The 13,107-nt window shown below is 40.1% G+C and overlaps 1 protein-coding gene across 4 annotated transcripts in view; it reads right to left on the bottom strand.

Annotated features, from left to right (window-relative positions):
* CORIN (corin, serine peptidase) overlaps window positions 1–13,107 on the bottom strand; it is a 209,900-nt gene that overhangs the window by 46,496 nt on the left and 150,297 nt on the right. For all 4 annotated transcript variants that reach the window (XM_026455813.1, XM_023224528.3, XM_023224529.3 and 1 more), the window contains one exon: window positions 7,910–8,017. In XM_026455813.1, coding sequence (XP_026311598.1) covers window positions 7,910–8,017 — 108 coding nt within the window. The remainder of the gene's footprint in view (window positions 1–7,909; window positions 8,018–13,107) is intronic.

Below are 13,107 nucleotides of genomic sequence, written 5' to 3'. Positions count from 1 at the left end.
TTTTCTTAAAAAGTTTTGACCCCTGAATACCATGAATAATAGAATTCTAAAAGTAGAAATACCCAATAATATTCATATTATAATATAAATTGGACAGCTCTCCTAACAAGATCAAAAGTGACATATGGGACCAGGCACAGTGACTCACGCCTGTAATCCCAGCACTTCGGGAGGCTGACATGGGCGGATCACTTGAGCTCAGGAGTTAGAGACCAGCATGGCCGAGATGGTGGAACCCCATCTCTACTAAAAAATACAAAAATTAGCCAGGCGTGGCGATGTGTGCTTGTAATCCCAGCTACTTGGGAGGCTAAGGCAGGAGAATCATTTGAACTCGGGAGGTGGAGGTTGCAGTAAGCCGAGATTGCACTACTGCTCTCCAGCCTGGGTGACAGAGCAAGACTCTGTCTCAACAAAAAGAAAAATAAAAGTGACATAGGGGACATGGAGAAAAAATTTAAAATCATACATTAACATTCATCTTTAGCTGTTCCTTTTTCTTTATGAGTGAAATTGTTGTCAATGCGTAAGACTTATCTATGAAATAATATTATGCTTTTAAGCAAATATGCCAAAGTCTAGTGATCTAAATGCATGTCACCTTAAAATGTAATTTCATTCTACAAATCAGGAGGCCATCTGTTTTTTTTTTTAGCAAAAGAGGCTCCTTCTATGCCAAACAAAACTAGTTTAAGAGCCAGGTACAAGAGCTATTACTTTATGGTAGTCAGAGATCTAAAGTTGGAAACTTCATCAATTAGTATGAGAAATGAATATAATTTGCACATTAATGTAATAACTTGAACTGTAATTTGCCTATGAAATAGCAAGCACTTGTGATGTATTTAATAAATACCATTGATGATTCATGTGCAGTGCATTTCATATGCCTGCTAAAGTCTGACAAGAGTCTAATATGTTTTGTCATTCCGGTCAGATCCCTGGCCCAGGCCAGGCCGTGAAGTACATGAAGGAAGAGAAAACGTGGCAAAAAAATTTGAGTACCCTCCACGCCCTTGGCTAGAACAATGGCTAGCATGTGGCAGGCCCTCAATATGTGTGTGTTTTAAGTAGAACTTCATTTCATGTAAGGAAAAAAATGTCTCCGGCTCCCAGGAAAATATAATTTGTTTTAAGGTCAGTGAAATGCAAAGCAGTGATCAAATAAGAAGTTTCTTCAAGAATGTTATTGTTCATCTGACCTACTACAAATGAGTCAGATACATTTTGTAGATGATTGACTCAGGTTTCTTGGAATCCATTATAAGAAAAAAATTGGTTTTCAAAATTTTCACTAAAAACAATTATAAAAATAAGTGACCCAAAATGCTTACTATAAGCTAAAATTAGATTTAGTGTGTTTCATCATCCGAAGATACAGGAAATAAATAATGAGAGTCTTTCACTGGCTGATAATCTGGAGTGGTCTTAGGCCCAGGGACATCCATTCCAAGAATTATCTAGGGACATTATCTAGAGTTTTCAGCTAGTTGAGGATCCAGACAGCATCTGAAAAGTTCTGACAATAAGAGTCTCCTGAGTTTTGAGAAAGAGCCTGAAATCTGTCCTCCGTGACCCAGCTCCTGCCAAATGCTACAGTCTGCTCATTCTGCCAGAGAGCAAAAGACATCAAAAAAGAGGACTCAACACTCCATGCATGGTGCTGACCCTTCTCCAGAGCTGCTCCTTTGCTCACAAAACACACCACTTGCTAATAGAGAATGAAATAAAATAGCATGAGTTTTTCTGACGATTCCCAAGGCACATTCTTAAGACTACAAGGAAGAACTTTGACATTTGGAATGAGATGATGAAATACCATAGAAATAGATCATCTGGGACAGAAGGCCCCCTACAGTGTATCCTCACAAATAATAATAATAATCATGATAATGAGATAACATGTATTATCCACTATGTATCCGCATTCTAGATATTAGCTTTAATTCTTAAAATAACCCTATAATGTCAGTATTATGCTCACCATTTTATAAGTGAGGAAACTAACATTTAGAGAAATTGAATCCCTCCACATCACAGCTCCGCGGAGAAAGATCTGGATGGGATCCAGGTACAAGCCATTAATTGCAGTTCTTTGTAAGATGCGAACATGAAGTATGCATAAGGGGTAGGAGCAGTGGAAGCACAGCTTTAGAGTCAGACAACTGGATTTGAATCCTAGTTCCAAATCTCACTAGCTGTGTGAGCTTGGGTAGTTACTTAACTTCTCCAAACCTTGGTTTCCATAACATCTAAAATACAAATAATAATGCCTGTTTCATAGGGTTGCTATAAACATTAAAGGAGTACTCCATAAGCATTCATTTTTTACCTCTCCATGTCTTCTCTTTTCTCATAAAAGTTTGCATGACATAATACCTCCTTTGTGGAGTTACAGTGAGCACAAAAGAAGTAGGGTAAAAAGAGAGAGACATTTAGTTACATGGGAGATAGTATTATTTTGAGAAGAAACCACTTTCTTTGTAAAGTGACATTTTGGTGCAAATATGTTTTAAATTTATATTCTAAGAGGAAAATGATATGATTCCATCCAAAATTAAAAACAGGCCTGGATGGGATGGGCCATTTAATGCAGCTGTAGGTTATGAAACCAAATGATTGTTGATGTCAGAATAATAACCTCCCCAGCACAGAGACAATAGCAACAATCAATAATTGAGGATACAGTGTTTCAAAAAAGTGATCAACTCATCTCAGTTTGCCGGGGATTTAACTGATTTGAGCATGACATGTCCCTTGTTCCAAAAGATCCCCATCAGTCCCAGGCAAATCAGGTTGACTGGTCACACTAAGTGTGCTAAGCATTCATCTGGGTTTTTTGCTTACTCTGCCTCTCATTTTCACAAAAACTCCGTGAAACAGGCTGCCCTGACAGAGGCAGTCTCCTCCCCCAACTCCGCCCCCAAATGGAATACCTTGTTTCTCTATAAAAACAGTTGTCATTACTAATAAAGTCAGCAAATCGACTTAAAGCAGATGCTTTTTGTTCTATAAGAATCTCTTAGCTATGCAACTATAGAGTAAGTAGGTCCACTCATCCTCTTGAGTTGGGCTGCATGAAATTTTTAAATTCTCACCCTTCGGAGTGGAGCCACTCACAAGGAGGAAGGAGACAAGGTAATACTGCATTGGCAAAGGCTGGAACGGTCTGGATCGAGCCATCCTGGACCAGCGTCTGCCCCAGGAAGTGGCTGTGGACGTGACCTTGGAGCAGATCATAGGAGCTGTAACAGCCAGAGTACAGGCCTAACAGGTGTGAAGAGCCTTCTACAGCATGCAGGATCCTGGACAACAGTGCCCCTTCCCTCAAAGCATGGCTGCAAAGGGCTCTACCTCTGCACCTGCTATAGCTGCTGGAACAGAGGACCTGCCTCCCACTGTGGTCCAGGCCTGACTATCAGGCAGCAATACTAGCACAGGCCATCCAGCCACCATCCAGCTAGAAAGTCGCAGCAGCCTACCCAATTTCTGAGTCACTTTATGCTTTTAGCAGTGCCATTTTTATGGCATGCTCTTCACATATGGGTGGCCCAGTCTCCTGTGAAAGAGGCAGGATGAAGGAATGGATGGGACTTTAAATCTCATGGCTCTAATCCTAAAAAGAGAGAATATCCAACTCAAAACCAACACCATCTCCAGGAAAAGACACTATCCATCTACCTGAGTTTACTATGTGAGCCAGGGACCTCGCCCAGCCCATGCTTTAGCCTGACAGGCCAGCCCACTCTCTTTTGCCATAAACAGCTGTCAGAAACAAGGCTATGCTAGACAGGACTCCTTCCCTCAAGGGAGATTGCTGGGACAGCCTTTGAAAGGAATTGCCTCCTGATTTCCCACCGCCACAGCAGGTGAGTTCCCAGTTATTGTCTTCTGAGGTTGAACAGGGCATGTTATAAGCATTCCAAGCTGTGGGAGATAACGTGAGTGTTCTCTGCATCTTACCCAGAGAAGTAAAGGGACTGGCCAAATGTCACACAGCCTCTAAGGCTAAGTCAGGATGTAAATTCAAGTCTAAGTCTATGCAGGACACTCTGCCATTCCAGTCTGCCTTCCCAAGACACCATAGAAGACAATGAAACAGTTAACCAAGTATCTAAAGGGAAGGAGAAAATTTGTCCCTTAACATGGAAAATTAAACCCTACTGAGTGATGAGAAATCAATCCTGAAAATTCATCCTGAAAGCACATTTGTGTATATGCCAAAGCTATGAACATAATGACTCTTACTCTTCTGCCAGCTACAGAGCAAAGAGTGGTCTCCTCCCCAAACAAAGAGACACAAAAGCATAGAGGCTGATGGTATTTGGAGTGCTAAGAAAGCCAGTTAAGCCCTTCTGTGAGACAACTCATAGAAATGCTATCCAAGAATCCAAAAAGAAAATATGCCTTTTGGAAATCCTTTGAAATCAAGCTGTAAAACCCATAAATATCAGAGTCAGATCTTCTAATACAACCTAAGGGGATTCTGACTCGGATAAATGGCTCAGGTTATATTTAAAGGTTTTATTTTATTTAAGATCAAGAGAAGACCAAAGATAGGTGAAGAACTGATTTTTCACTCATCTGACGATAAACAGAAAGTCACTTAATGACACTCAGACATTTGTATTGCTGTCAATCTTTTCTCCATATGATGTGTACTTTTTTACTTAGAATAGTGATCAATTAGGAATTTTGATTCTGTGTTCGTGTAATAAAGGATTTTATTTTGACAGTCGTTATAAAGCACCTGTTATAGCTATATTTTCATTTAATTGTTCCATTGGGAGTTGCTGCTTGCTTGCATCACGGCCCAGGTACCACCTGCTCTTGTAGCTGACCCAAATCGTGGAGGTAAAGTCTAGCAAAAGATAACCTCAGCTTCACACACTCAAAGCTATAGAGTCATATAAAAACTGAAAAATGTAATCTTTTTGTTGTTTTCCTTAGTTTTCCTTTCTTTGATGTCATTCTTGATCTTTTACTTGCCCATGTCTTTCCCTCATGCTCCACTGCATGGCTATCAATGCTTGGAAAATGTTACGTTGAAAATAAACTCATTTATCAAGTTGCTAGTTTTGCAGGCAGCTCCATTTATATAGTGTATGCTCAATTACTGACATACCATCAATCCTTAAGACAATGCAGTAATTCTGTACTGACACAGTGCAGATTCTGCTCAGCATTCCCCTGTCTCTTAGACTTCCTTCCCATATTGGATTTGCATAATTCATCCCAACACTTGTTGAAAACTTTTCTAGTACTGACGTTTTCAACTCTTGTTTACATTGGCAATTACACAGTCAAAGCAACCTCAGCAGTGAAAATCTACCACAACAACTGGAGATATTTAAAAACAATATTACTAATGGCTAAATTCTAATGCATATATTTTAAAAGTGTATTTATAAGCTAAGTGCTTTGGCTAACATGTTTCTCCATTACAAAAGCGCCAAAGAAACAAGAAGTAAATTTAATTTCTCATACAATATTTATTTTATAACTGAGTTAAATAAGTATTGTTCTGAGGGGAAACTCAATAACCTTGTTAGAAATTCTGAGGGAGCTGCAGGTCCATGACAATAAATAGTTCATTGTCCAATTATTGAGTAAAGCTCAAACACTTAAGACCACAAGGGACAAAATAAGTCAGAAAGGCAAGAAGCTTGGGGTGAAACCCAGCTTCACTGGAGCTGGGGCTTGCATTACCAGATGGTGTGCCTATGCACATATGTAAACAGAAAGACAAACAGCAAGGAGACAAACGGAAATAGATGACTTCCTATTAGTCCTCTGTTGAGCCTTCATCAACCTGACTTCCTTATTTGATTTGAAGTGGTGTGTCCTCCCAAATCACTGAACAAGTCCATTCAAATGCATGCATGAGTCCCAAAGGGGAACGAAGTATGTAAAGTTTTCTATTGTTAATCACTTTGGAAAACTTCTCATAAATTAATACTGCTGGAGCAATTAATTTAACTCCAAAGGTATTATTTCTTACCCACTTTTAACTTTCCTTAACTAGAGCTCTAAATAGTGCTGTCAATTATTTTTAGTTTTTGATAGGGATTAGACAATATATTCTATTATTTTGGTATGCCTTTAATTGTGTGATTAAAATACTGGTGAAAACCAATTACTTAACTAGAAACCTGATGTTTTAGGGTCATTTAAACCCTATACCAATACTATAGTACTTTCAATTTGTTTTTTGCAGTATATGCTCTAGAACTCAGAACTTTTTGTCTTGGTAAGGCTGTTTTGTTTTGTTTTTAACTAAGCTTTTGTATTTCTCAAATATTTAGTCCCCTACAACAAATTTGGTCTAGCCACCCCAACAAAGTATCATGCAACCTCTTTGAACCATCTAAGATACTCTATTTTAAATTGCATCTCAAATACCATGACCCATCAAAGTCATAGTTAAGTGAACAAATCTAATACATTCTCAATAAATCACTTATATAAGGGATATTCAATAAGTTTTAATTTATTTCTTTACAAAAAAAAAAAAACACAAACAAACAAACAACAGTAGCTTCTAAAAACACTGTACATTCCTCCATAATAAAATTACCCCAGTCATTGTACCATCATTCTGACAGCTGGGGTTTTCCAGAAGATGCACTCATCCATATTTATAGGAGCTGAGAGGATTTCAGTTAATTGCTTGTGACATTTTGTCTAGACCAGAAGGGCAACGCTTACCATAGAAAATTCACTTAATGAAGCAAGGCAATATTTCATACTTCAAAGGCCAAAATAATGAAATGATTTCAGAAGATGTACTACCTTATGTGTTTTTCATGAAACAGTGTTAATTCTTCTTAAACAGGAAAGGCTAAATAACCAAACCATTCTGTGAATAGATCTGCAATCATTTTGCTTTCCTCAAAAACACTGTTTATTAAAGGCCATTGTCTGACTTCTATTCCCTAATACACTGAGGTTATAAGTACAAAGATTTGCAGAGAAATATAATGACAATTAAGTCCACTCAAATTACCATTGGGATTTACAGCTTTTCCACTGGCAATTTTGGAAATCAGTGGCAGAAATGTCAAGAAGAGTTTTATCCTTTGCCAACAGAGAACAAATAAGAGAGGACATGAAAATGAATCCCAATTAAACTGGGAATGATGGAGTCTGAACTCTGAATGTTGGAGTATGAACTTTGCCTTCGTGCATCTAGATGTCTGCTTAGCAACATGGGAAGTGTACGCAAAGACACTATTATTCTGATTTTAAAACTGATAACAACTGCTTTATAATTTAATAATAAAAATAATTCCTTACATTTGTGAGGTGCTTCTCCTTTTAATAAGTGTTTACAAATATAGTAGTGCCCCTCCACCCTTATCTGCAGTTTCAGTTTCCATAGTTTCAGTTGTCCCTGGTTAAGCATGGTCCAAAAAGGTTGGCATAGTACAATAAGATATTTTTTGAGAGAGAGAGAGAAACCACATTCCCATTACTTTTACTTTAGTATATTGTTATAATTGATCCATTTTATTATTGTTGGTGTTAATCTCTCATTGCACCTAATTTATAAATTTTAAACTCTATCATAGGGACATATGTGTAGGAAAAAGCATAGTGCTGCATATTTGGGGTTCCATACAATCTATGGTTTCAGGCATCCACTGGGTGTCTTGGAATGTATCCTCACAAATAAGGGGGAGGAGTACTGTATGTATCAGGGTTATACAGAAGTGTAATTTAGAGGAAATCAAGAGTTAGGAAAAAGACTTAGAATATATGCCATACTGTTCAATAATTTAAGAAATAAAGGCGTTAGCATTCAATCCTAGTCCTATTATCAGTGAATAGTTTACATTTTTAACACAGTTTCATATTCTATTCTAGTTAATACTGTACATTCAAGAAAAGTACCATTGCAAATACATACCACAGTTTTCCTCATCACTGTCATCATCACAGTCAGCCTGGCCATCACATCTTCTGGAAACCAGAACACACCGTCCTGAGCGGCACTTGAAATGACTAGGTGAGCATTCTATTAAAAACAATATTACTGTTAAAGGGCTGAAAACCCAGAAACATCAACTAATTTATGTATTTACATGTAGGATGTTGTCAAGGAGCTTTTACTGAAGATAAGAGTGGTCTCTTGCAAAGCAAAATAGCCATTTCGCTTTGGCATTCTTCTGCCTACCAATCAACATCTTTCTCCTTCATTCTTGGCCTCATCTCTCTAGATACGCAGTTTAACGTCTATGTATTCCAATGATTAATTCTCTTTCCAAATGGGACAATCCAACAATTGCCAGAGCCTGATATGCCTTGTGGAGTCAGTGCTCCTAACTACCTAGCAGCTCTCAATGTGTCAAAATCATTTCCACGCCCCCATCTTTCCACCTGGCCCACAATTCCATTTCTGTACTTAACGGTCCTATGTTGCCATGGTCCCCAAATGTTTTTCACTTGAAGGAACCAAGGTTTAATGTTCACCTTTGCCATCAGAATCCCTAGTATAAAAGCATCCATACATAATGGGCTCTGTGAGTAAAGTACAGTTTAAGAAACACCTGGAGTACTAATTAAACTCATCTCTGAGTTCATTATTTTTAATTTTAAAATGATTTTTTTTGAGGGGAAGATGGAGCAAGATGGCCTAATAGAAGCCTCCACTAAGTGTCCTTTATGCAGGAACACCAACCTGAACAACATCCACACAAAAAAGCACCTTCATAAGAACTAAAATTCATATGAGCAATCATAGTATCTGGTTTTAAATTCAGATAACTGAAAAAGGCACTGAAAAGGGTAGGAAAGACAATTTTGAATCACCAACACTACCCTTCCCCCATTCCCCAGCAAGAGCTGCGTAGCACAGAGAATCTGTGCACTTGTGGAGCGATTGTGGGACTTTGCATTGGAACTCAGTGATGTCCTGTCACAGCAGAAAGCAATACCAGGCAGAGCTCAGCCAGTGCCCATGCATGGAGGGAGCATTTAGACCAACCTCAGCCAAAGGGGAATCACCCATCCCAGTGGTCAGAACTTAAGTTCTGGCAAGCCTTACCACCACAGGCTAAAGTGTTTGGGGGTCCTTAATACATTTGAAAGGCAGTCTAGCCCACAAGGACTGCAATTCTTGGGCAAGTTCTGATGCTGTGCTGGGCTTGGAGACAGTGAACTTAGGGGCATGCAACCTAGTGCATGCCGCAGAGTGGCCAAGATAGTGCTTGTGCCACCCCTTTCCCAACCCCAGGCAGGCACAGCTCGCAGCTCAGAAAGAGACTCCTTTCTTCTGCTTGAGGACAGGATAGGGGAGAGCAAAGGGGACTTTGTCTTGCAACTTGGATATCAGCTTAGCCACAGTAGAATAGGGCATCAGGCAGAGTCCTGTCCTAAGGTCCCCATTCCAGGCCCTAGGTTCCAGACAACATTTTTAGACCTATCTTCAACCAAAAGGGAACCCACTGCCTTGAAGAAAAGGACCCAGTCCTGGCAAGATTAGTTACCAGCTGACTAAAGAGCCCCTGGGCCCTGCATTATCAGCAGCAGTACTCAGGCAGTACTTGTCGTGAGCCTTCGGTGAGACTCTGAAATGTGCTGGCTTCAGGTATGACTGAGCACATTCCCAGCTGTGATGGCTACAGGGAGAAACTCCTGCTTGAGAACAGGAGAGGGAAGGGTAAAATGGATTTTGTCTTGCAGCTTAGGTACCAGGCTCGGCCACAGCAGGGTAGAACATCAAGTGAACTCTTGGGGTCCCTAATGCTAAGCCCTGGCTCTTGGATGACATTTTTGGATGTGCCCTGAGTCAGAGGCGAACCCACTGTCCTGAAATGAGAGTCCCAGGCCTGGCAGCATTCACCACAGGCTGACTGAAGAACCCTTGGGCCTTGAGTGAACTCTTATGGTATGGTAGTACTTGTCATGGACCTGGGGTTGTAGGGATCATGAGGAGCGACCACTACCATTCTTCCATTACCTGTTTGTGGGAAGCAGAAGAGTGAGAAGAACTTTGACTTGTGGCTTGGGTGCCAATACTGCAGAAATTCAAAGGATCATTAGAGGCTACTATGAGCAACTATATACCAATAAATTGGAAAACCTATGAGAGATGAATATATTCCTAGAAATATACAACCTACTAAGATTGAACCATGAAGAAATCCAAAATCTGAACAGAACAATAACAAGTAATGCTATTTAAGTAATAATTAAAAGTCTTTTAGCGGGGGGAAAAAAAAAAGCCTGTACCCAATGGCTTCACTGCTGAACTTTGCCAAATATTTAAAGAACTAGTACCAACTCTGCTTAAACTATTCCAAAAAATAGAGGAGGAGGGAATACATCCAAATTCATTCTATGAAGCCAGTATTACCCTGATACCAAAGCTAGACAAAGACACATCAGAAAAAGAAAACTACAAGCCAATCTCCTTGATGAACATTGACGTAAAAGTCCTCAAGAAAATACCAGCAAACTGAATTCAACAACACATTGAAAGGTCATTCATCATGACCATTTAGGACATGGTTTTTTTGTGGGTTTTTTTTGTTTGTTTGTTTGTTTGTTTTCTTGAGATGGTTTCGCTCCTGTCGCTCAGGCTGAAGTGCAGTGGCATGATCTTGGTTCACTGCAGCCTCTGCCTCCCAGATTCAAGCAATTCTCATGCCTCAGCCTTCTAAGTAGCTGGGATTACAGGAGCCCACCAACATTCCCAGTTAATTTTTGTATTTTTAGTAGAGACAGGTTTTTACCATGTTGGCCAGGCTGGTCTTGAGCTCCCGACCTCAGGTGATCCACTCACCTCGGCCTCCCAAAGTGGTGGCATGACAGGCATGAGCCACTGCTCCTGGTGACCATTTAGGATTTACAGGAGTGATGCAAAGATGATATAACATATGGAAATCAATCAGTGTGATACATCATATCAACAGAACGAAGGACAAAAAGCATAGGATCATTTCAGTTGATGCATTCGAAAAAATTCAACATCCCTTCCTGAAAAAAAATCCCTCAAAAAACTGGGTAAGAAGGAGCATACCTCAGCAAAATAAAAGCCATATTTGACAGACCCACAGTTAGTATCAAACTAAATGGGGAAAAACAGAAAGTCTTATCTCTAAGCTCCGGAACATGACAAGGATACCCACTATCACCACTGTTATTCAACATAGTAATAGAAGTCCTAGCTGAAGCAGTCATAAAAGAGAAAGAAATAAAGGGCATCCAAATTGGAAATGAAGAAGTCAAATTATTCTTGATTGCAAATGATATGATCTTATATTTGGATCTTATATTTGGAAAAACCTAAAAACTCCACCAAAAAGCTATAGAACTGATAAACAAATTCAGTAAAGTTGCAAGATACAAAATCAACATACAAAAATCAGTAGCATTTCTATATGCCAACAACAAAAAATCTGAAAGAGAAACCAAGAAAGTAATCTCATTTACAAAAACCACAAATAAAATAAAATACCTGGAAATTAACTTAACCAAAGAAGTGAAAGTTCTCTGTGATAAAAACCATAAAACACTGATGAAACAAATTAAAGAGGACATAAAAAATGGAAAGATAGTCCATGTTCATGGATTGGAAGAATCAATATTGTTAAACTTTCCATATTATGTGTATTAGGCCATTCTTGCATTGCTATAAAGAAATACTAGATATACTAGATACCACATAATTTATAAAGAGATTTATTTGGCTCATGGTTCTGCAGGCTTTAAAGGAAGCCTAGAGTCTGCTTTGTTTCTAGGCGGCCTCATGAAGCTTACAATCATGGCAGAAGGTGAAGGAGGAGCAAGAATGTCACATGGCAAAAGCAGCAACAAGAGAGAAAGAGAGAGTTGCAGGTAGGCACCATGACTAGATCTCCTGTGAACTCAGAGTGAGAGATGGCTCAAGCCATTCATGAAGGATCTGCCCCCATGATCCAAACACCTCCCACCAGACCCTACCTCCAACACTAGGGATTACATCTCAACATGAGGTTTGGGTGGGGAAAAATATCCAAATTATATCATTCTGCTCTGCCCCTTCCCAAATCTCACGTCTTTCTCACATTTCAAAATACAATAGCCCTTCTCAATAGCTCCGCCAAAGTCTTCACTCATTCCAGCACTGACTCAAAAGTCCCAGGGCTCAAATTCAAAGCCTTATCCTAAATCAAAATAAGTTCCTTCTACCTATGAGCCTGTAAAATCAAAAGAAGGTATTTACTTCAAAGATACAATGGCTCTACAGGCATTGGGTAAACATTCCTATTTCAAAAGGGAGAAATTGGCTAAAAGAAAGGGGCTACAGGCCCCATGCAAGCCCAAAACCCAGCAGGGCAGTCATTAAATCTTAAAGCTCCAAAATAATCTCCTTTGACTACATATCCCGCATCCATGGCACACTGGTACAGGGGTGGGCTCCTAAGGCCTTGGGCAGTTCTGCACTTGTGGCTTTCCAGGGTTCAGTCCCCATGGCTACTTTCACAGGTTGTTGAGTGCCAACAGCTTTTCCAAGCAAAGGGTGTAAGCTGCCAGTGGATCTACCATTCTGGAGTCTGGAGTGCAGAAGCCTACTTCTCACAGCTCCATGAAGCAGTGACCACTGGGGACTCTGTGCGGCATGCCAGCCCCATGTTTCCCCTCTGCACTGCTCTGACAGATGTCCTTTGTGGGGGCTCCACCCCTGCAGCATGCTGCTGCCTGGGCACCCAGGCTTTCTCATACATTCTCTGAAATCTAGGCAGAAGCTACCAAGCCTCATGCAGTTTTGCTCTCTGTGCACCTTCAGGCTTAACCCCATATAGAAACCAACAGGCTTACAGCTTCCATTCTCCAAAGTGGCAGCCTGAGCTGTACATGGGCTTCTTTGTGCCATGGCTAAAGGTAGAGTGGCCTGTATGCAGGGAGCAGTGTTCCAAGGCTGCAAAAGGCAGTGGGGACCTGGGCCTGGCCCATAAAACCATTCAGTCCTCCTGGCCTTAAGGCCTGTGATGGGGGGGCTGCCTGGGAGATCTCTGAAATGCCTTCAAGGCATTTTTCCCATTGTCTTAGTTATTAGCTCTTTGCTCCCTTTTGGTTATACAAATTTCTTTAGCAATTCAGCCTGCTTGAATTCCCCTACTG

Source organism: Piliocolobus tephrosceles, chromosome 3, assembly GCF_002776525.5.
Source record: "Piliocolobus tephrosceles isolate RC106 chromosome 3, ASM277652v3, whole genome shotgun sequence".
Classification (NCBI taxonomy): Eukaryota; Metazoa; Chordata; class Mammalia; order Primates; family Cercopithecidae; genus Piliocolobus; species Piliocolobus tephrosceles.
This window is presented reverse-complemented; position numbering and strand designations above follow the sequence as displayed.